Source organism: Arabidopsis lyrata (assembly GCF_000004255.2).
Source record: "Arabidopsis lyrata subsp. lyrata unplaced genomic scaffold ARALYscaffold_8, whole genome shotgun sequence".
NCBI lineage: Eukaryota > Viridiplantae > Streptophyta > Magnoliopsida > Brassicales > Brassicaceae > Arabidopsis > Arabidopsis lyrata.
In genome coordinates, this window is record NW_003302548.1 from 12,057,199 (window position 1) to 12,079,684 (window position 22,486).

Sequence of the window (22,486 nt, forward strand, 5' to 3'; positions counted from 1 at the left end):
AAGATAAGGCTGTGTCTCGCGGGGGACTCGTCATTCACACCCTTTTTCCTTTTCTTCTCAGCCTTTGTCATCTTCTTGTCTTCTTCTCCTTCTGGTGGCTCAGGTACATACACTCTCGGACCATTACCAACAAGATCAGGGTCGTGAAGGACTAACGACATCGATCAAATTCGGGGAAAAGTGATTTGGGGATTCTAGGGTTCGTCGAGAGCAATTTGGGGATTTTTGATTTTTGGTTTCAATTTTTGGTTTCGATTTGTTTTTTGGGTAATGGGTCATAAACGGGTTGTAATTTGGGTTTAGGCTGGTTCTAATTAGGTTTAATTGGTTAAAGCATCGGTTTGGTATACAGTAAACCAATTAAACCCAGCGCTATAGGGTTTTAAATCTCGAACTTAGGATTCATGGACATTAAGCTCTCGAACTTTCAATTGGTGGGGAAATAAACATTTAACTTCCGTTTCATGGGTATATAGACAGAGGTCAAAGATCGGGCTTTATCTGGCCAGATACGATAGTTCTCGGGGAGAAATAGACCGTTTTTCCCTAAAATGGTGATATAGATCACTCACAAACACTCATATATTAGTGTTATAGAGGACATATATTAGTTTAAGGTTGAAAAACGTTGCAAAACTCTAGTAATATAGATTTTTTACTAAATCCATAAACATTACTCTTATGAGTAATGTAACAAGACAAAGAGATTTGGTAGTTTTGAATGTTTTATTTGTAAACATCAATATATATGACTTTGGTTAAGTTTTTATTACTAAGTAACATCAAATTAGTGTAGAAATGTTTAACTTAATATCTAAACAAATTTAAAATGTGAAATTTGTAAAAACAAAAATCGAGAGTTGGTAAATAGTCGCAAACCGGTCGCTTTCTCAGGTATTAGGCGCAAAATCTTCAGGTGCTAGTCACAAAAGACCAACGATTTAGCGACTAAAATAAAAATTGGTTGAAGATAGGAGTAGCAATGTACGTTTAGTCGCAAAACGGTCGCAAGTTCGCGACTGTGTTACGACCCCTTTTAAAATGTATGAAAAAAAACTTGGGTAGATTCGAACAGTTGTCCTATTAGACGTATGGGAAGTATGTTACCAAATTGCCAGTATACTCATTCGTTAATTTGCTAGAAACATTAATATATAATCTGATACAATGTTTAGATTGTTTTTTTTTTGTTTTGAATAAAACACACATGCTAGAATATTTTACAAAACACATATTTATACATTTATTAAACAAATAAAAATATCTCATAATAAAACTTATTCATCTTCAAATTCTTCATCTTCATCTTCCATTGTTCTCGATCCAAACCGCTCCACACCGGTCCCACAACCCGGTGGGAAATCCTTCACAGCAAAAACCTTCCGGCGCTTAAACTTTAGCCCCGTCGTCATACAATCAAGCTTGCAAACACCACCATTCTCCAAAACTGACACTCCTCGTTTTTCCACTAAAACCTCTCCATTGCTCAACGACTTAATCTTTGATGTCTCTGTATTCTCCATAACACCCTTTTCCATTCACAATCTATCAACAACAAAAAAGAAATTTGTGACTATTTTGCGAGGATGGAAGAGAGTGGGATGGAGAAATGAAATGAATGAGGTGTTCAGTACACCTACCTCCTCTGCATTTTCAACTGCGACCGTTTCCATGTAGTCACAAAAGTTCAGTACACCTACCTCCTCTGCATTTTCAACGTGTTTTGTACCAACTTTTTCCAACTAGTTTGCAACTAAAGCGTAACTAAATTGCGACAATAGTTTCAGACCAAATACCGAGTTGCACATCAGTCGCACCTCTGCGACTCATTTGCGACTAAAACAAATTAGTCTGTAATAGGGCGCAAAACCGTCGTTAATGAACGACTAAATACCGACTATTTGTTTTAGTCGCCGAATAGCGACTATATTCCATCCGTGTTTTAATTCGTCGGTAAATAGTTGTAAATTAGTCACAGAATAGTCACACAATTTGCGACTAATATTTTGGTCGCAAATGTTAGTTGCAAAACGCAGGTTTTCTTGTAGTATATATTCTTTGAAGATGAGTTCAAGTATGATGATCCTGATCTTGCTTTTCCTCCACGTATCTACGATCACAACAAACTGTAAGTATATTGCAAAGAATAATATGATTACACTTGTAATTTTTTTTCAAATCGCTATGAAATAATTATTACTAATCCATGATATTTTGTGACAGATTTAATATATGAAAATATGGTCAAAATTTGCTTGAAATATGCTCAAATTGTGCTCAAATTATGACAAAAACATATGATCTAGTATTATCATATGAAAGTAGCTGACTTATTACACCAAGGTACTTGAAAACAAGATCTAATTGAAAAGCTTATTGACCAGGAAGATATCCAATTTATAAAAAATATTAGGCCTTCTGTTAAGGTGCAAAAGATATAATAAATTGGATTTACACCAAAGATGGTCAGTATGCAGTCAAATCAGGGTACCAGCTCCGTCGTAAGTTATCTTCAGACACCTTGAGTTACTCATCTCCTTTTTCTGATGTTTCATCCCAAACTCTGTTTTCCAACATATGGAAGATGAATGTTCCCCAAAAAATTAAGCATTTTTGGTGGTGATCCCTTCATAATTCCTTGCCAACTGTAGATAACTTGCGAAAAAAGAGGATGAATGCTGATGATACATGTCAGAGATGTGGAGAAAATGTAGAGACCGTTAATCATCTCTTGTTCCAATGTAGAGTCAGCAGAGAGATTTGGGAACACGCCCTAAACCAATCAGCTATAGGTAAATTCATAATTCAGAACTCTTTCAGTCAAAACCTTGAATCACTACAGAGCAACTGTAAAAACCAAAGAGAGGATGTAAGTTTATTCCCTTTCCTTGGTTGGCGTATCTGGAAAGTGAGAAATGATCTATATTTCAATAACAAGCAATGGTCCATTCCAGATACGATAAATAAAGCTCTGTTAGATTACCAACAATGGAAAGACAGCCTCACAGTTAATCAATACCAGTGGAGGATACAACCCGAGATAGGAACACTCCTCAGAATCCATTACATATAAGGAATGTTTTCACTGATCTCAGGAATAAAGAGCAAGATTATGTTTGTACTTTACAATAAACATGCCCAGTTTATTCTCAAAGGAATGGCTGCAATTAATCCCATGGCTACATCGCTGGAAACTGAAGCTGAGGCGCTAAGGTTGGCCATGATACATATCAATAGACTGGGGTATCGGAATGTTACGTTATGTGGTGATGCGCTTAATTTGTTTACTCGACTTCAACAATCTATGTTTCACCATCCTCATCAAGGACGAGAACATTCGGCTTTGTCAACCCACGTGGAGGATATTAGGGCTCTTGCTGTGAAATATGCTCATGTACGTTTTGTCAAAATTCCTCGTGAGCTTAATTCTATTGCTGATAAACTAGCTAAAGATGCAAAAATTAGGCAGTTAAGCTTTGTAATATCATGGTCGGATGTAACTTAAGTTTCAATATAATGACAAGATAAGTTGACGACAAAAAAAAAAAAAAAAAAAATATCGGTTCAAATGGTTGTGGGTTTTTAAATGATTTTTAGTTTTTGGTAAACCAATGGTTTATAGTACTTATAAAACTGATTTTCCCATTAGCTTTAAACAATGAACTTATACAACTCTCACATAAGCTCAATTGTAGTACCTAACTTTCTCCTTCACGTTGCTTCACACTCTTCATCTCCTCTTATTTCTAAAACAATCACCATCCTCTGAAGTTGTAGAAAGCATTAGGATCTTGCCAGAATCCTCTATTAACCACCGGAGAAGCAAATTGATAACATGGGATTTTCGCTCATATTTGTTATATTTTATGATGTTTTAGGAAGTGTTTGGTGTGATTTCAAGGCCAAAGAGGAGAGATTCAAGTATTTCTGGATTCAAGAAGGTTTTAGGAGTTTCTAAGCAAAATGGACCAAAAGACGAGCAAAACCCGTTTCAAGACAGATTCGAAGCTCCAGAAGTTAGGCGTCCGTTGGAGGCCTTTCCTTGAAGAAAATTTGGAGATCTTGGACTCTATGGAAATCTTGAAGAGTCAAGATTACAATGGAGGAAGAATCAACTCAATCCCAACTGCCAAACAGAAGTTAAAGCCGATTGAAGTCAGCCTGTCAGAGACCGGTCGCAAGGCGTGCGACCGGTGGTGAAGCCCTTGGTGGCACCGGTCACAACCCAACGTGACCGGGCTGGAGCCTCTAGTGGATAACAGTCATGGAGCCTCGTGATCGGACTAAACCTCCCCGTCCCTGCACTTAATGAACTACGTAGTTTTGCCGAGAAACTCCTAAACCGACTTGTTACTTCCTGAGGCCTATAAATACAAGTTGTAAACCCTAAATAGGGTGTGTCTTCGACCTCCATCACCAGCAGCCTCCAGAGAAACGACCAGAGAAGCCTTCGAAGCTCCCTCACCGCCGTTTGCCTCTCTGTTCTATACTTGTTTAAGGAAGAACAATCCTAAACTCTGGATTTCCAGAGAAGCCTTCTAATCCCTTTTTCTATACTCATACTCTTTTATACAATTTCTTATTCATATGATGTTGTGTTCTTTGAGTATGTGTGAGTAGTTTTCTTGTTGGGTATAAGGGTTTTCAAAGGGGATTCATGGATCTGTTTTCTAGGGTTTCTTAGATCTATATTTAGGTCATCTTTGTTCTTCGTTCTAGGTTTGTTCTTAATGCATATTGTTTGAATAGCTAACTTGCAATTGATCTTAGGTAGGTTTATGCATCATAAGTGTATAGATCTGCGTTCACTAGCCTAGATGTGAGTATCGTGTTATAACAAGCACACACCACTTAGTTATAGGGTTTTACGAACTAAAATCGAACTCGTTAATCATGTTGTCTAACCTCGTCGTTGCATGCGTCAGTTTAGTAACGGAGTTGTTAGACTTAGATAGTCGTTTAGTCATAAGCCAAACGATTTTATATAAGTGTTTCGTAGTTCATGGACTGTTTAATAAGCATAGGTTTACCTTTGTTTAAAACCCTAGAATAACCCGATCCGTGATACCCTGAGAAATCCCTGAAACCCAACTTCTCGTTTATTGATATCTTTCATCGTTTGCATTGCTTTTAATTTCTGTTTAGTTCCGTGACAACCCAAACCAAACCCCTCTCTTTGTTAGTCTTAGACATATTCCTTTTTCTATTGAAATTCGTACCGTACTTATAAGTCTCTGTGGGATCGATCCTTAAATACTAAAACCGATTAACTGTGCACTTGCAGTATTTTGTGTAGTCTCTAAGGGAAAACTTTGAGGCAAAATAAAACACGCATCACAAATCAGAAAGTTTCTCTGATTTGGTCAAATAGTCAAATATGACTTTCTTAATTGAAATCTATCTTTTGCTTCATTTTCAACTCTATAACGTGTTTGGTGAGGGTTCTAAGTTCTAACATGATCAGGGATGAAATTCTAGGTCAAATGAGCTTGAGGAGCTCTCGACCAACCTTTCTCTCCGCCGACGGTCAACGTGATCAACCACTTCTGTTTGGCTGTCGGTCTGCGGGTGGTACGCGGATGACATTCGCAACGCCGTTCCGGACAGTTTCCAGAGTTCCTTCCAAAAACTGCTTTGAAAGATTGGGTCACGGTTGCTGAGTATAGACCTTGGGATACCGTGGAGACGGACAACGCACTCGACAAACTTCTTAGCCATAATCAACGCAGTATAAGGATGGGATAAAGGGATTAGATGCGTCGACTTACTCAACCTGTCTACCACTACCATGATTGTTGTATGCTTGTTAGAACGTGGTAGACCGTCCACAAAGTCCATTGACACATCTTCCCATACCAAGTTTGGGATTGGTAAAAGCTGTAGTAACCCCGCCAGACCGATGCTTCAGGAGACGATATTGGGGCAATTCAAAATAATCAACCAATTGCATTCATGAGCAGGTCCCTGGGCGTCGCTAAGCGGAGCTTGTCAACCTATATGCGAGAAATGCTGGCAATTATAGTGGTGATCCGGACATGGAGGCCATACATTCTTGGGCGCAGGTTCACCATCCAAACAGACCAACGGAGCCTCCGTTATTTACTGGAGCAGAGGATTCTCAAGCCCGAACAACAGAAGTGGATGGGCAAGTTGGTCGGTTATGACTACGAGATTGTATACAAGCCCGGGAAAGCAAACGCGGCTGCCGATGCCTTATCACGCGTGCCTGACAGTCCGGTATTAAACTCAATCTCTGTTCAATATGCGTCATTATGGGAAGAGTTGAGACAGGTAGCTACCACCGAGCCATATCTGATCCGGATTGGAGCCGCAGCCACAACTAATCCAGGCAAGCCGTACGCTTGGAAAGACGGGTTAGTATGTTATAACAACCGTGTAGTCATTCCACCGCAATCCCCCCCTCATCAACCAGCTGCTGCAGGAACACCGTGATACTCCTCAAGGTGGTCATTCTGGAGTGCTCCGCACCACAAAGAGGCTCGCTCGCTAATTCTATTGGCCATCAATGCACTAGACCATCTCGGAATACATCGCGGCCTGCGACACCTGTCAAAGAGAAAAGTCCCAAACCATTCAAACTCCCTCTGATACTCAAGCAGCGTCCCCTTTTGCCGTATGTGACAGAGCGCTTCCTCAAAGTCCTCTTCGTCTGTTGGCCCGAATCGGGTCCACAACTCTGCCTCAAACGTCTCCCAAGCCATACGACGCACATCAAACCCTCGGCCTCTTAGTTTGGCCTGCCACCATGCGTTCGCCTCCTCCATCACGTGATATGAAGCAAAGCTGACCCTCTGGTCTCGTGGAGTCTCGTGATAAGCGAAGTATTGTGTGGCTCGGTTCAGCCATTCTTCTGAACCTCAAGAATTCTAACTTGATTTGACGGCCTTGACCCTGTGCTGCAGCAATAGAAAATGGATTGTCATGCCCTTGCTCCATCGGATACTGCTGCTCTTCGGTCCGTCGGTACCCCCGGCCCGTACTAGAGCCACTCTCTCGGCTGGTAGCAATGAGTTCTCGCATCTGGTTCACAGTCTCTTCAAGCATTCGCGTAAAAGATGTTTCCATCCTCTTGAGCCTTCCATCGATGTGGGTATTGCCTTTCTGGACCTCCTCTTGCACCGATCCGAGACTTTGTTGCAACAACCCGAAACCCGTCTCAAGGTCATCGAGTCTCTCTTTGTTGTTAGGCATTGGCACTAACTTTTGTTTTTGTGTTTTTCTGGGTGGAATTGTGGAAATCGAAAGAAAGAAAAAAAAAACAGAAGAAAAAGAGCTCTTGCTGGCGTTGATTCACGGAATGCCGACAACAAGAACAGAGAACTGCTCTGATACCAAAATGTTAAGGTCCCTCTTCAGAGTAAGAGAATTCAAAGAACAATAGACAAGATTTTTGTGTGGTAGTTAAGACTACCTATTTTTGGTTTTTCTCATTGCTTAAATAGAAGAACGATTACAAGGAAGCAAAATAACAAGAAACACAAAGTGGAGTCACTACTCCTACAAAACAGGAACTGGAAAGATGGAGAAATTCTTTCCTCAAATTGAGGATGACTATTTCCACTTATTGTTGAAACAAATAAAAACAGAGAAGTCGTTAGACATCTTCAAACCAAGTACTTGCGATTCTGTTGACGTGGCCTGGTCGATCTTCTCACTGCCACATCACCTGCCAACTCATCACTGCCATTCTCGTCTTGCATCCTATCACAATCATTAGTACATTCAAGTTCTAGTTTGAGTTTTTAACATGGTATCATAACCATTAATTTTTTATGTATTGATATGATCAGGTTACATTTTGTTGTTGTAGCCATATAATAACAATTTTTGAGTTTCGACTTGCACAACATGTCAGAAAGAGAAAGATTATTTTTCACGGTCTTCTTCAGCTTTGGTGGAAAGAAGACCAAAGAAGGGATTGGTAATCGCAGAGTTCAACTGAAACGCAGCGTCTCGAAGCCGGTTGATGTCTGCATCGTGATAAGATAGAGACAAGAACTCAGATCCTTCCTCTGTCTTGAATCCACAGAGTTCCATGAACTCAATACCTTCTTTGTATCTTCCAACTCTCTCATGGAACAAGCGGTTCGTGAGACGGATTCTTCTATATCTTTCTTCGTCTGGCTTCTTTGCTGCGTTCCTCACAATTGTCAGAAGCGTTTCAAATGCCGTCCTCGTGATTCTTGGATCTTCATCCTACAACAACCAAAAAGAAAGATTTCATTTCCTCTCATGTTTATTGTTTTTTGGAATCATCCTAAAACGTTCTCTTACTTTGTGGTTTCGTCTTAATGACCTTAAGCATTCTCTCATCTCCTCTGCTTTCGAGGCAGGGCGTGACGACGACATTACTTTCCTCTGTAATTGTAATGTTGCAGAAAAACTGTCAGATTCTTCATAGTTTTAAGGTAACAAACAACAGATGAAAAGGCTCCGTACGACTGTACCTTATAGTCAAGTAAAGAAACTTGAATTGATGTCGAAGCAGATTCTTCGGTTGGCAAACCGCGCCTCCGCTTTCTCTCCAACTATACATATACATTTAATCAAATCAGTTTTCAATTTTAGTGTACAAAAAGATATCAAGATTCATCACCTTGTCTGCATTAAGTTTCAGCATAATTTTCTCTCTTGCTTTTTTCTCCTCATCTTTCTCAGCTTTCCTCAAAGCTATGTTCCTGTTTTTATAGTATCAAACATTGTTTTATTTAGTTCAAAGGGACAATGTGAGAAACAAACTTCTCTTTCTCATACCGTTTTCTTTCGTTTTCTTCCGCAATTCGCTTTGTCTCCATCATCTCTTTCCCTGCTCGTATCCTTTCCTGCAAGAGTTTTAGAGCTTTTAGTCTTTTTCGTAACGATTATATATGATGCAAGTAATACATTCGTACCTTTTCTCTTTCTCTTTCACCTTTAGTTTCTTCTTCTTCTCTTAGTTTACGAGCTTGTTCCCTGAGAATACATAAACAATGAAGTCTCTTGTCCTTAAAAAGAATCAAAGATTAAGAAATATGCCTATAAACATAAGAGACTTGCTTACATTAGTTCCTTTGCTCTTGCCTGAGCATTTTCTGCAGTATCATGAGATGGATTTGGAGACTCAATCTCAATGTTAAATTCCACCTGAAAGACCACCTTTGATCAAAAGTTTTCTATGAATCTATGAAAGAAAAATATAAAGATGAATTATACATACCAAAGGCATTTTTTCAAACTGCGAATCGTTCTCATGATCTATGATCCAATTCACAGCTGCTTCAAGGCTAGAGTTACCTAAAGATGAAGAGAGTGACAAAATATGACTGATCCATGACATGATTCTTGAACATTTTGAAATGGTTTATACATACCAGAGTGATGCAAAGCCCATGAAGCTCGAGCCATCGAGAATCCCATATCTTCAAGCTCCTTAAGCAATCCTCGATTAACCTCAATTGCAGCATTTTCTGTTTACCAAAAAACCATCAAGAACAGCTTTAGCTAACATAGATGATCCCTCAAAACACCAGAACTATGATATGGTCTGATATTGAAACAGAGAAGAATTATTATTGTTACCGGTTTCTTCTGCCATATTTCAAAAAATCTCAGAGACTTCTTAAAGTCTGTATTGGTGAAAGAAGCCGATGTAAGAATGGTATCAATGGTATTTGTATAGGATGTTTCATCATTGAAAATAAATTAGATTTAAGTAATACAGAAAAAAGTTTCCTTTTGTTACTTCCCTTTCCTCAAAGTTTGCAACTTTTTGATTCTATTCAAAACTTGTAACAGAAGCAACATAGAATTTTGTTCCTTTCTTGCATGTAACAATGAACCATTTTCTTGAATGTAACATATAAATCTGCGTACTATTACATTCACACCAGAACACTCAAACTCTAAATATTAAAGAAGATGGACCAAAACCACTTTCTTGATACAACATTGCATCAATCTCATCAGTGCCCAAAATATTTGAGTGCCTAAAGCAAAAAAAAATTGGCCCATTAACAAAAACTGTTATAAGGAAAAAAAAATACAAGTTTTAACATGCTTGGGATTCGAAACCGTGAGTTGTACAACATAAGACTTCAAACTAACCACTAGACCACTGTAACATTTTTAAAACTGATGCCCCTAAAACTACTTATAATTATTTGATGTCTAAAGCCCTTGCTTCATGGGCTTTAGCCATGGGCCGGCCCTGAATCTCATCTCCATCCTTAAGCTCCAGCTAAACAAAACACAGTGAAAAAAGATCATTTATGAATGACTTATATTAATATATGATAAGAATCTTTAAGCTTGAATGATAAATACATACCCCATCAAGTGTATGATACTCTCGAATCCTCGAGCCCTCAAATAGAAAGCGAAATGTGTCCCACTCGACGCCTCTCATTTTGGTGTACAATTCCATCAATTTTTGCAGCTTAACAGTCCTTCTTACCTTAAACACTTTTACTCCTTCCTCATCCTACATAAATCTACACATGTTATATCAAGTCATGCATGCTAATGTTGAAAATGTAATTTCAACAATCAATTTTTTACCTGACCCTTCACGTTCAGAGTAACATGAGTTGATTCCGACTCAACCTTACGCTTTTTCCCTTCTATCTTCACATCGTTGCTTCCATATGCTCTCCTCTTCGTCGACATAATCTCCACTGGTTGGATCAGATATTTCTGTTCTTAAGAAATGATTACATAGAATTGAATCATTGTATATTTATACAGAAAACTGATGAAGATGAAAAGACAAGAGACACATTACTCCATCAGTTAAAAATTTATGGTCAATCAATTATTGCTACTCCCAATGTTAATTTTCTATGATCATATTCCTCTAACCAAAAATTCATTGATTAAGGTTTTGAAGGGGAAGCTGGAAAAGAAAAAAGAATTGACCCGTGCATGTAGTACTGTTCCTATTACCAAGACACCGTCCATGTATTTTTGTTTTTGTTTTAATTAAAGCAAAAAAAAAATGTATGTAATGCTCTTGTTACCAAGGCACCATTAATGTATTTATGTATTTTTTTTTTTTGTTTTAAAATTTACATTTAAGATTTCTGCCAGAAAATAAAATAATGAAGTGACGTGTGCATGTAGTGCTCTTGTTACCAAGACACCATTCTTGTATTTTTGTTTTTATTTTAATTAAGGGCTATATTAATATCTATGCCCAGAGGATGAGAATATTAAGTTTGTATGCATGAAGATTAGGTAATTAAACCTCTCTCTTCCCGACATAAATTATGACGAAAAAGCCCCTACAAAACCAAAAAAACGAAAACAGTTATAGCTTAGGGGCGGCAGCATTAAATGCTGAGGATATCTTGGAAGATATCGCCCGCCGGCATTGGAAACATAGAGATACGGTAAATCATTGCAGCTGATAAATGTTGGGTTGCGGGTATATCGAATATAGACGTTTGTCTATTTATTAGCACTATATCCTCTTTGCTGCAACAACCCAGTTCTATCACTCTAAATACCTTAGCTTCCGACATCTTTAGTGCAAGAGAAAGATAAACACACAGAGACATCAAAGCATAAAGGTAAAAGTAAAAGATCTGGGTATAACATACTTTATTATTGATGTTCAGAAGAGTGAATTTTTTAAAATTTAGGGTTTCATAGTTAAGAATAACAAGAACGCTAACAACTTTTTTATTGCTGAAAACACTAGCAGGTAAAAATGGCGTTCGTGGTGAGATTGGTCCCTGGGGAATGGAAAAAAAATGAAAACGGCTTTTTCGAACACGTCTCACATATGGATGGGTTTGCACTAGGAGTACGCCTGCGAGAGCAAGATGGGTTTGCGAAAGTGGTTATGGCGGTAAAAGAAAAGTTAGCATTGCGTCCTGAAGACGATATCGAGTTAACGTACCAGTGGCCACAGTGGATGATGGGCCCTGATTGGAAACGTGCAAACCCGATCGACATATTAGACGATGAGGACATGACTCTGTTCATGGCGATAAGGGCCGATCTAGATGAAGTCCATCTGCGGGTCAGGATTATACGAGGTGGGACTGAGCGAAACGTTAATAGTTATTGGAGTAACATGGATCTAAGCGGCCTAAGTTCAAAAAAAATATCCGAAAAATACTGGAATAGCGCAGAAACGAGGGCTGTCTGGGGAACCGCGCTAACACGAATGTTACTGCGTAACATTTCAGGTGAACAACTGAATATATTGCAGTAAGAATTAGAAGCTAATGATATTAACCGGTTTTATTACAATGTAATCAAGAATATATTTTCAGCTCTAAATCAACAATATTGGCGGATAATAAAATTAGTAGATAAATTGGTTATCTACTAATACTAAACCTGTTACAGGTAACGCAGACAGTATGACAACAATGGGGAAGGAGAACGAGGTGAACATAAGTAAAGGCGGTGAGCAGCGCAACAAGTATGAAGGGGTAACCATAAGAGACAACATGGAAATTACAGACAAAACATCGAGGGTCCTAGATTTTGGAAGTAGCGACCAGTCAAAGAGAGATCCAAATGCGGATTTGCGTCTAACTCTAGCGAGTTCAGAAGCACCAGCTGTTGGGCCGCCGGTGGTCGCTTTATCGTCAAGCGATTCAACCTTCGGAACGCCAACCTCGCTTTCGAGAAGCATTTCTTTCAGTACCGAAGACCTAATGGAGGATAGTGACTCGTCGAACAACAACAGCTTATCACAATTAGGTATATTAATGAATAATCAATATATTATCCGCTATTTTGTTTATGCACAATCAAACAACCATAAAATGCTTTAAACTGTAGGTGACGAAACACTGGCACACTTTTACTCTGATCCTGATGGCCCTGTGATTATGGATCCTCAACCTATCACAATGATAGATAAAGGCAAAAGTATCATGATAGATGACGGGTTATCAACTAAAGAAATAGGGATGCCATCAACTAACACAAGAGTATCCGAGGTACAGAGGAATGAGATGATCGTGAAGGATACACCCGTTCGAACGGTATTCTATGACAGAGATGCACCCCCATATTTCGACGATCCAGGAGAGGAAGGTAACAATAGGTTTAGAGCACTAAATAATAGTTTATCCATTTGTGATAAGTAAGAAGTTATTGCACTAACTACGATATCAGAATAATAAAGTAATTAAATACTGAATTTATTATTAATGTCAGTTGCGTCGTTCCTCTCTTTCTCAGATGCTCTCCAACGAGCCCTAAAGGATGCTGATTACGAAGGAGATGACATTTACATCGGCAGGATTTTTAAAACCAAAGAGGATTGTGCAACGAAATTAGCTATTCATGCGATTCGCCGGAAGTTCCATTTCATATACGCGAAATCCGGGCCTAATGTTGTGGCGGCTGTCTGCGTCAGCCATACATGCCCGTGGCGGGTTTATGCAACAAAGCTGGCAGATAGCGATCGGTTCGAGGTGAGAAGCACAACACCAAACCACACATGTAGCGTGGATGCTAGAGGAGACTTCCACAAGCAAGCTTCCACGGCTGTAATTGGGAAGTTAATGCGAACAAAATATATTGGAGTAGGCAGGGGACCACGAGCTAATGAGCTGAGAAGGATGCTACGCCAGGAATTCAGCCTCAACGTCTCATATTGGAAAGCTTGGCGGGCAAGAGAAATAGCTATGGACAATGCAATGGGGTCAGCTATGGGAAGTTACGCTCTAATCCAACCATACTTCAAGCTACTTCTAGAGACAAATCCAAATTCTCTAGTAGCAATGGAGACAGAGAAGGATAACTCTGGAATAGAGAGATTCAAGTACTTGTTTTTTGCGCTTCATGCATGTGTTCAAGGGTATGCTTACATGAGGAAGGTGATAGTCATTGATGGGACTCACCTACGAGGACGATATGGCGGATGCTTAATTGCAGCTAGTGCACAAGACGCGAATTTTCAAGTGTTTCCCGTTGCATTTGGGATAGTAAACAGCGAGAACGATGAGGCGTGGACTTGGTTCATGACTAAACTGACGGAAGCTATACCAGATGATCCAGAGTTGGTGTTTGTGTCTGACAGGCACTCCTCAATTTATGCCAGCATACACAAGGTAACATTGTTGTTAACTGATACAAAGACAATTATCCCAATATCTATTACGCATGCTAAGATATCCACTAACGTCTATAATCTTTGCGCAGGTTTATCCAATGTCATCTCATGCTGCTTGCATCGTCCATCTGAAAAGGAACATTGAGGTTTACTTTAAATCTGAGGAGCTAAGTGCATTGGTATCGTGTGCAGCGAGGGCTTATCGCCTATGTGATTTCAACCGGCTTTTTGCTGAAATTAGGGCTAAGCATGAGCCATGCGCTGACTACCTGGCAGGTATTGGATTTGAGCATTGGACGAGATCCCATTTTGTTGGAAATAGATATAACTTCATGACAAGTAATATAGCGGAGTCGCTAAACAATGTGTTAACCATGGCTCGAGATTACCCGGTAATCTCAATCTTAGAGTCTATCCGCACAACTCTCGTGACATGGTTTGCGCTTAGGAGGCAAGCTGCCCAGCTTGAGGACAATATCCTACTGCCAAAGGTGAACGATATGGTAATCGAAAATTACGAGAAAGGAGCAGGATGTGCTGTAATAAAGATTGGGGAAGGGCTATATGAAGTTAGAGAAAAAGGAGGCGCAGCATTTGCGGTCAACCTATGGGAGAGAACATGTACGTGCAGGGAGTTTCAGCTGCTAACAATCCCTTGCTCTCATGCCATAGCGGCAGCAATACAAGAAGGAATCAGAGTGGACACGCTAGTTGGAGTCCATCACACCAACCCCCAGCTTAGGTTGTCTTACCAAGCGCTAATAATGCCGGTACCCGACACGGAGACACTGACTCCTTCCCCAAATGATGTAGGGGATGGGAAACGGGCTCCACCATATGTTCGGAGACCGCCTGGACGCCCAAGGAAACGAAGATTATTTTCAAGAGGCGAGTTCAAGGTACCCACCGTGAACTATATATGTGATAAACAGTACTAATTCTCTTATGTGCTAAGCTTATTAGGTAGTAACATTCTATTACATTTGTAGAGAACATCAAGGAAAAGATGCTCACGATGCAAGTCATTAGGTCATAACAGGGCAACCTGCAATGGCCCAATAACGGTAATAAATACTTTAACAGTTAGTAAATGAATTATGGAATATTTACTATATCTCGTTGTAATGCAGGGTACATAGAGAACGGAAGGAAGGACGTTTTTTGGCGAGTAAAGGGATGGATGGATGTTGTCAGGATTAATAAAGAAATTGGCCTGGCTATGTGAAATAAATAAGGAATTAAAGGGATCAGAAATTTTTTCATTGTGCATACGTACGGCTACTGTTCCCTAAATGTAAAATTATCGTATCCCATCCATATTTAGGGAAGAAATGTTCAATATAATGGGCAATGTTTATTAAGTGTTTCAATGATAGAGAAATCTCTATGCCCAAAAGTTAGCTAACCGACATTAATCACGGATAAGTAAGTTATCGTGATAGAAGATTATTTCACAGCAACAGTTGGGATAAAAAATGAAAATTAGAAAAATCGAGATGTCATAAAATTTAATCTAGCCCGTAACTTTAAATGGGTAGGCATGTTAGCCGATATAACTACTAGCAGGAAATAATAATTACCGATTAAAAAATATACAGATTAAATCACATGTTGTCCCGATACGATAAAACATGTATATTAAACTGAGAGCCAACTTATGTCACAACCGAGTTGAAAGTAATTTAAACTACGGGAGAAAAGGGTAACGGTGTGCTGATAATAACGTTAGCCGATAATAACGTTAGACGATAACACATTTCGACACATAGTGTTAAACAACTGAAAATGTGAGATAGATGATAATAACGTTAGACACATTTTTACACATCCTAACACTGGGGGAGCCAACTTCTCTATGACCTGAGCTATAAGACAGCTTCTGTGCTAGACGATAATAACGTTAGATGATAAAATAAATAACGACTATCTAAAAAGGTAGCCCATTAAACCTTCTGGCAGAAATCGCCAAAATTAATCAAAACGACATACACGATCAGACAACGAGTCATTTATTACCTAGTTAAATTCTTCAATAACTAATACCAACAGCTAATTCCTTTTTCTTTGCCTGACTAAGCATCATGTAAACAATGACAATGCTGATCAAGCAAAGCCACACAAAACACATCTGCAAGCACACTTTCCACTTGCGGATCTCCTTTTTGCTCAAGATTGCTTCATCTTTAAGCTCTTGTAACATCACATTAAGCTCATTAACCTCAGATTTGACTTGGTTTATCTCGTTTGCAATGATTCCAAATTTTGGTAAAGCATCTTCAACCTCTTCGTACACAGCATCCTCAACCCACTTAAACACATGACCCTATTGCACAACCAAACCAAATCAGACAAGTTTAGCTACTAAACTACACAAAGACACAACATAAACACCAACTCTACTAACATCTCTTTTGTTTGTCCACGACTTCGGATCTCTTTTCGTTTTACAACGGAAAAAAGGCCTTCCTGGATTCTCTTGAGACTTCGACGTGAAGATCGTCACATCTACTCCACACGAACACTTCAACGGAAAACCACGGAGGTCTCCGCCAGCACCATATGACCCTGAACTTGAACTCATTGGAGTAGGAAGATCAAGTTAAAAGACTCACAATCTGAAAACTCAATCAATTTCCGAAACGAAAATAGAACAATTCTGAATGATTTCTCTTTTAAGGGTTAGGGTTCTTGTGAATTGGGGATTTCTGTTTCTCACTTTGGGGGAGACGAGACTTCGATTTGATTTAATTGAGCCGCTAAGACAAAACGGCGTCATTTTGTCTTAACTACCAGCTTTGGTAGTTAAAATATTTTTATATCTTGCTTCGTTAACAACTCGTTTATAGGGGAGGTCGTCGTCGATAGAAGGATTGTTAGCAACCTACACAAACATTTATCGAAATTATTGTTATCAGGAAAAAGGGAAGAAATTATTCCTGATAACAATAGTTAGAGGTTAATATAATTGTTAGCACATTAGAACGTAACAACTTGACTCTGAATTATCTCCACCACCAGCTTGGAGAGTGGGCTCAATTAACAGATAGTTAACCCCGGTTTTGGATTCCGTTAACCTACTTAACGACGGGACTAATATGGCAAAGTCAACAAAAATTGAGAATTTACTGAGTATTAAATTTCTCATAATAAATTACGAAGCTACGACAATAAAACGTTCAATTCCAAATCTATTAAGGGGCAAGTTTGGATAAAATCCTAGTTACCTAAACAAAATAAAGAAGAATGGGAAGACAGGATCCGATGAACATAAACACCACTGAAAATATAACTTCGATAACATTAGAGTTAGCTAGTAACCGCCAGCGAGGATTAAAGCCGACACTAACTTTTTCACTTCACTTTGAAGGCCGCCAACCTCGAAATCCACGCATTCAGACATACCCCCGGTAGCATGAGTATGGATAAGGAATATAGAGAAGATGCCAGTATCAAGGGGTGAAGCAACCTGAGGAATGATAATAGGGCGCTCTATAGAAAATGGATCCAGCAGACAGTTACTCATAAGAGGATTCAAGGCAGCCTATTTGAAAAGGTATGGCAGCATTACTGCGAGAGGCATAAGCTCATCCTGAATAGCAGAATCTTTGCGGCGTTGGATATTTGAATCCAAGACAATGATCTTCCGGAATTTAAGATCAACAGCTAAAGCTACCCAATGCTTCTTGTCAAAGTTAAAAGGCAGATACAAGTAATCAGCGTCCGTGAATAACTGGACACGGTCAGACTCCCCAGCACCGGAAAGGAGATCGGTTAGTGACGGTGGGAATTGGAACTCCGATTTGGACGGGCATCGGGAAAACTTAGGGTATTGACGGCAGAATAGAGAAACAAACTTTGAATCAAGGACTTCAACACGAAGTTTATCGCCATCAACATCATCAGTCCTCAACAAATGACGACTAAACTTGATGAGAGCATCCATAACCTGGGGGAATGAAAAAAAAAAACATTTGAAATAAAAGGAAATAACCCAATATAAAACTCACTCAATAGAATATATTTTACAAAAACGGTACCTTGCTTGAAAGATTTTTCTTCCGGTCAATTAAATCCAAAATATCTTTATTAGACAGAGCAACACCACCACAAAAGCTAATAGAACTGTTGAAAGAACAAGATGATATGAAAGATTATCGAGAGGGAAATATAATGGTAATCATTGTATGGGCTAAACAAAAAAATATCAGAATACACAATACCTTATCGCCTTTAGTTTCTTCAGTGAATTTTGGAAGCGTTCCTCAGGGTCAACGGAAATGTTAGCTTGATTGACAACAGGGGATGGATGACCAACTAACAACTTCGTTTTCTTTTCATACTGGAATCGACCATCTAGCTTGGTAGAAAGAGTACGGACCCTTTTACTTCTCCTCCCAATCATTCCATCCAAATCGTTAGCATTACCATCATCTTGCAGGGAGAGTGGACTAAATTAGAAAAGGAGCAAAATTTGAGATTTACCTACCAAAGATACTAAATATTATCAAATGAACCTGGAGGGGAGACTTCCCTACTTTAGAAGGGGGGGGGGGAGTGGTGAAATCCTGAAATGGGAAAATAATTAAAAACAAACTAACTGTTAGTAAAACAATAGCATTTAAACAATTAGATAATACCTCATCAGAATCCTGAGAAAACAGCCACAAGGAATGATTAATAGGGAGTAAAGAATTAGTTAGCAACCAAAACAAACACATAGAAAATACAATACAACCTCGCGTGGGGAGGCAACAAAAGAAGGTGCGCCCCGGCCAACACCCTACAAAAAATGGGAGTAATAAAAAATTTAAAGGCTACTCGATATATATAATTAAAAAATTTCAGATAAATGACAAGTCAGGGCCCTGATAATACAAACCAGATCATTAGTTGCTGCCATATCAATAGAAACAGCCTCCGGGATATCAACCGCCTCTCCATCACACACAACCCCACCATCAGAAGGGGGAGCAGCCTTATTCACAAAATTTTTTAAGACAAAACAGACAATATGAGTACACGACCGGGTTTGCAGGATGACTAAATTTTAATAGGTATCACACGAACAGGGTCATTGGGAGGTTCACAACTAATCTTCCCAACATCATCAAGACCGCAAACAGATTGAGGGCTAAACTAAGTAAAAATAGACATAGAAAATAAAGAACAGCGACATTAAAAAGACTCTTAGTACGTTAACCTTTCATATCTAGATTAAGGTTGGCTAGCGTAGAGGGATGCATTGATAAAAATAAGTACCTGAATAAAACTAAAATTGAAATTTTAAACCACCAAAAAACTTATAAATAATTCCAAAACAAAAATAAATATATAGTTTAGTGCCTAATAACGTTATCACCCGTAAAATTGACCTTTACAAAGAGAATAGAACATAAGAGGAAAGAAAAGCCTAAGGAAATGGGAACAATATGGTTTGTAATTTAGCTGCTAACCGAGATATCCGGGATCCCCACAGACGTCTCCTCGCCAACACTACCATCATCCGACGCAGGGGCACCCTGGGCAAGGAATAATTGAAATGAATTTAATCCAGCAGCGAAAACAGAATTGCAAAAGACAGACATATTCTATCTTGTATTATAAAATTGATCTATTACCTGGCTTTCCTCTAAAGCATTAGGCGGGGGGGCCACAACGCCACCTGTCGGCTGAGAGCATTGAACCTGTCCATTCAAGCGATAACAAATGTTAAGAATCAGGCAACAAACAAATAACTGCACTAATTAGATAATGACTGCAATAAATAGATGACAGATAACCTCTTGGTTAACGATCGAATCGTTGGGAGTTATAAATGCTTCATTTACTGGAACATTCTCAACGCGCTAAAGAGAAAAATAAAAAAAAAAAATTTGCAAAATACAGAGAATTCAAGATGATGATTACGCCGATAAAATAGAGGGCAATTGTTGCTAAAATATTTTTAATATCTTGCCTCGTTGACAACTCGTTTAAAGAGGAGGTCGTCGACGATAGAAGGATTGTTAGCAACCTACACAAACATTTATCGAAATTATTGTTATCATGAAAAAAGGAGGAATTTATTTGTTTGAGGTTAATATAATTGTTAGAAGTTAACAAGCACATTAAAACGTAACAACTTGCCTTTGAATTATCACCACCACCAGCTTGGAGAGTGGGTTCAACAACGCCTGCAACAATGTCAGCACCCTGCAAAACAAAATAACCACAGTAATTGTTATCCAACGAAAGAAAAAGAAACAAAAACACATTATATGTTTTGATGCTAAGATAACTATTACCAAACTAATGACATACAACTAATCTCTTACTTAACAATCGTTGCCTACAAACTTACCTGCGGATGAGCAATCAGACCTGGGGAGGGGAGATCTTCATCCATTGGGACATTGTTCTCCGGCTAGAACCAAAAAAAAAAAAAAATTTAATTAAACAGTGAGGGGGGAATGCAAACCTGGTTAACAAAACTCCATTAAACACAACTATATAGATTAAACATTTTACTAACAGTTACACCACTATAACATAGCAACTAACCTCTGCGTTATCTTCAACAACAGACTCTGTGGGTGGGACAACATGACTTGTAACATTGTTACCGCCCTAAAAATTTTTTTAAAAAATTAGTACAGTAATTGTTATCCAACGAAAGAAAAAGAAACAAAAACACATTATATGTTTTGATGCTAAGATAACTATTACCAAACTAATGACATAACAACTAATCTCTTAGTTAACAATCGTTGCCTACAAACTTACCTGCGGATGAGCAATCAGACCTGGGGAGGGGAGATCTTCATCCATTGGGACATTGTTCTCCGGCGGGAGGGGCGGAGAGGATCAAATCCAAAATCATCATTACCACCATTGGAACCCAGACCATCAGAATTAGAAACACCATCGTTACCATTGTTGGCAGCCTTCTTAGGACGAGTAGACCCACTGACAGGCTCTTTCGAGGTTTCGCCTTCAATAACAGTGTTTTTAGTGAACCAATCAGTCACCGCGGCAATGATTTTTTTCGCCTGACCTTCAAGTTTGGCATCCAACAAAAGGGAAATAGACTCCAACGAAGGAACCCCTGAATTCCCGCCTTCCTCAGGGATAGGTCTTTCTTGTCTGCTCCTAACACCACCGTTCTTAGTTAGTTTGGCAGCTTTCCTAGTGCGACTACCATTGGATTTACCACCACGCTTTTGTTTTTTTGAAGCCAATTTCAACTGGGATGGGATAACTCCACCATCAAACATGTCATTCTTGAAAATCAGACCCTCACCTAAAAACATCATAATATTATCGACCTTCTCATCTTCCTCATCATCAGACAAAGACAAATCTTCCTCCGGATCCAACACAAAATCAGGACAAATAATGGAATCAACAAAAATCTGCAAAACAACCAAGATAATAATACCAGATGGCGTTAATTTGCTTAAGTGAAAAAGTCGTTAGTGATTAACAACATAATTATCGGAAACTTGTACAATATATACTGATAACAATCTCGATAAATGTTAACAAAGTTAAAGAGATAAGGACATTACCGAGCATTTCTTATCCAACACTTTAGCATTCCCTAGCTTGAAAGGGACAGACTCTCGAGGGGCATCTTCAACATCGACATCGCCGGCTTCAGTTTCAGACTCAATGATCTCATCAATTACAGGTCCATCTTGAATAGATGGAGCTGCCTGTAAGACAACCAATTGCAGAGCGTATAACAACCCCTGAACGCTAAAACAAGTAATTGCTAATTGTTCAATTTCCCTCTCTTTTATCTACTTAATCATCATCTCGAAAGAGAGACGGCCCCAAGGGTAAGCAAGAAATGCATCCACGTCCTCAACCATTTCGGCGTGAGCTTTAACAATCTTAGGATAATGAGAGGTAGGGACAAGGAAACCATCGACAATCGCTAAGCAAGCACATCGAATCCTCATATCTGCATCGGAGATAATCCTTTTCTTCAACATCGTAATAGCCCGGTCTACAGTTACATCTTCTTCAAGGCCAAACAACTTACTGTAAAATGGAATCGTCATCCCCGCAGTGCCTTTCTTCTTTTTCTTCTTCAAAGCCGGATACTTCCCACAAGGTAAACCCGTAACAATCTTGAACTCTCTCAAAGAAAAACGAATAGGAATTCCGGCAAAGAGCACCCAAATCTCGTTCGGCTTCGCCACCTCCAACTGTCTACCCAATATAAAAATCCCAAAGCTCGCAGACCAGGCGGGTTTGTTAGGAAACTCCAATAGTTGACCGAATGTGGATCGAGAAAGGAACTGCCGTTCACCATCGTCGAGAGCGTTGAAGATAGCGCAAAGGGTTTTCATCTTATGATACACATTAACCCTCTCGCCGCGAGGCTCGTGACCAAACGCAATCAACCGGGGAGGAAGCAGAATC

At 39.2% G+C, this 22,486-nt stretch overlaps 6 protein-coding genes across 9 annotated transcripts; 1 reads left to right on the forward strand and 5 right to left on the reverse strand.

Annotated features, from left to right (window-relative positions):
* Window positions 1-7,777: 7,777 nt before the first annotated feature.
* Window positions 7,778-9,746, reverse strand: LOC9301737 (UBX domain-containing protein 1). The gene is made up of 10 exons (XM_002865617.2): window positions 9,580-9,746; window positions 9,372-9,467; window positions 9,218-9,294; window positions 9,062-9,144; window positions 8,913-8,973; window positions 8,776-8,843; window positions 8,618-8,699; window positions 8,469-8,549; window positions 8,296-8,379; window positions 7,778-8,217 (listed from the first exon to the last, which is right to left on the reverse strand). The coding sequence occupies exons 1-10, from the start codon at window positions 9,593-9,595 to the stop codon at window positions 7,888-7,890; spliced, it is 978 nt and encodes a 325-aa protein (XP_002865663.1). The 5' UTR covers window positions 9,596-9,746; the 3' UTR covers window positions 7,778-7,887.
* A 43-nt stretch (window positions 9,747-9,789) lies between these two features.
* LOC9301738 (putative small ubiquitin-related modifier 4) lies at window positions 9,790-10,814 on the reverse strand. 2 transcript variants are annotated; one of them, XM_021016303.1, is made up of 3 exons: window positions 10,558-10,814; window positions 10,328-10,480; window positions 9,790-10,237 (listed from the first exon to the last, which is right to left on the reverse strand). In XM_021016303.1, the coding sequence occupies exons 1-3, from the start codon at window positions 10,663-10,665 to the stop codon at window positions 10,157-10,159; spliced, it is 342 nt and encodes a 113-aa protein (XP_020871962.1). In that variant the 5' UTR covers window positions 10,666-10,814; the 3' UTR covers window positions 9,790-10,156. The 2 variants fall into 2 exon arrangements, with proteins under 2 accessions (XP_020871962.1, XP_020871963.1); XM_021016304.1 differs by lacking the exon at window positions 9,790-10,237 and having other exon boundaries at window positions 10,266-10,480; window positions 10,558-10,812.
* A 3,534-nt stretch (window positions 10,815-14,348) lies between these two features.
* LOC110225659 lies at window positions 14,349-15,236 on the forward strand. The gene is made up of 2 exons (XM_021015510.1): window positions 14,349-14,976; window positions 15,067-15,236. The coding sequence occupies exons 1-2, from the start codon at window positions 14,410-14,412 to the stop codon at window positions 15,169-15,171; spliced, it is 672 nt and encodes a 223-aa protein (XP_020871169.1). The 5' UTR covers window positions 14,349-14,409; the 3' UTR covers window positions 15,172-15,236.
* A 682-nt stretch (window positions 15,237-15,918) lies between these two features.
* Window positions 15,919-16,887, reverse strand: LOC110225271 (uncharacterized protein At1g43920, Chloroplastic-like). The gene is made up of 2 exons (XM_021014588.1): window positions 16,482-16,887; window positions 15,919-16,400 (listed from the first exon to the last, which is right to left on the reverse strand). Exons 1-2 carry the CDS (start codon window positions 16,656-16,658, stop codon window positions 16,107-16,109), a joined length of 471 nt encoding a protein of 156 aa, XP_020870247.1. The 5' UTR covers window positions 16,659-16,887; the 3' UTR covers window positions 15,919-16,106.
* Window positions 16,888-17,181: 294 nt separating this feature from the next.
* On the reverse strand, window positions 17,182-18,509 carry LOC110225274. Its single transcript, XM_021014597.1, has 3 exons — window positions 18,298-18,509; window positions 18,115-18,199; window positions 17,182-18,023 (listed from the first exon to the last, which is right to left on the reverse strand). The coding sequence occupies exons 1-3, from the start codon at window positions 18,477-18,479 to the stop codon at window positions 17,619-17,621; spliced, it is 672 nt and encodes a 223-aa protein (XP_020870256.1). The 5' UTR covers window positions 18,480-18,509; the 3' UTR covers window positions 17,182-17,618.
* A 22-nt stretch (window positions 18,510-18,531) lies between these two features.
* On the reverse strand, window positions 18,532-21,717 carry LOC110225276. 3 transcript variants are annotated; one of them, XM_021014612.1, is made up of 12 exons: window positions 21,625-21,717; window positions 20,840-21,468; window positions 20,618-20,683; window positions 20,418-20,480; window positions 20,204-20,269; window positions 20,034-20,090; window positions 19,858-19,923; window positions 19,696-19,761; window positions 19,531-19,596; window positions 18,957-19,052; window positions 18,813-18,857; window positions 18,532-18,642 (listed from the first exon to the last, which is right to left on the reverse strand). In XM_021014612.1, the coding sequence occupies exons 2-12, from the start codon at window positions 20,882-20,884 to the stop codon at window positions 18,556-18,558; spliced, it is 723 nt and encodes a 240-aa protein (XP_020870271.1). In that variant the 5' UTR covers window positions 20,885-21,468; window positions 21,625-21,717; the 3' UTR covers window positions 18,532-18,555. The 3 variants fall into 3 exon arrangements, with proteins under 3 accessions (XP_020870271.1, XP_020870265.1, XP_020870277.1); XM_021014606.1 differs by having other exon boundaries at window positions 18,532-18,726; XM_021014618.1 differs by lacking the exons at window positions 20,418-20,480; window positions 20,618-20,683 and having other exon boundaries at window positions 18,532-18,726.
* Window positions 21,718-22,486: the final 769 nt, after the last annotated feature.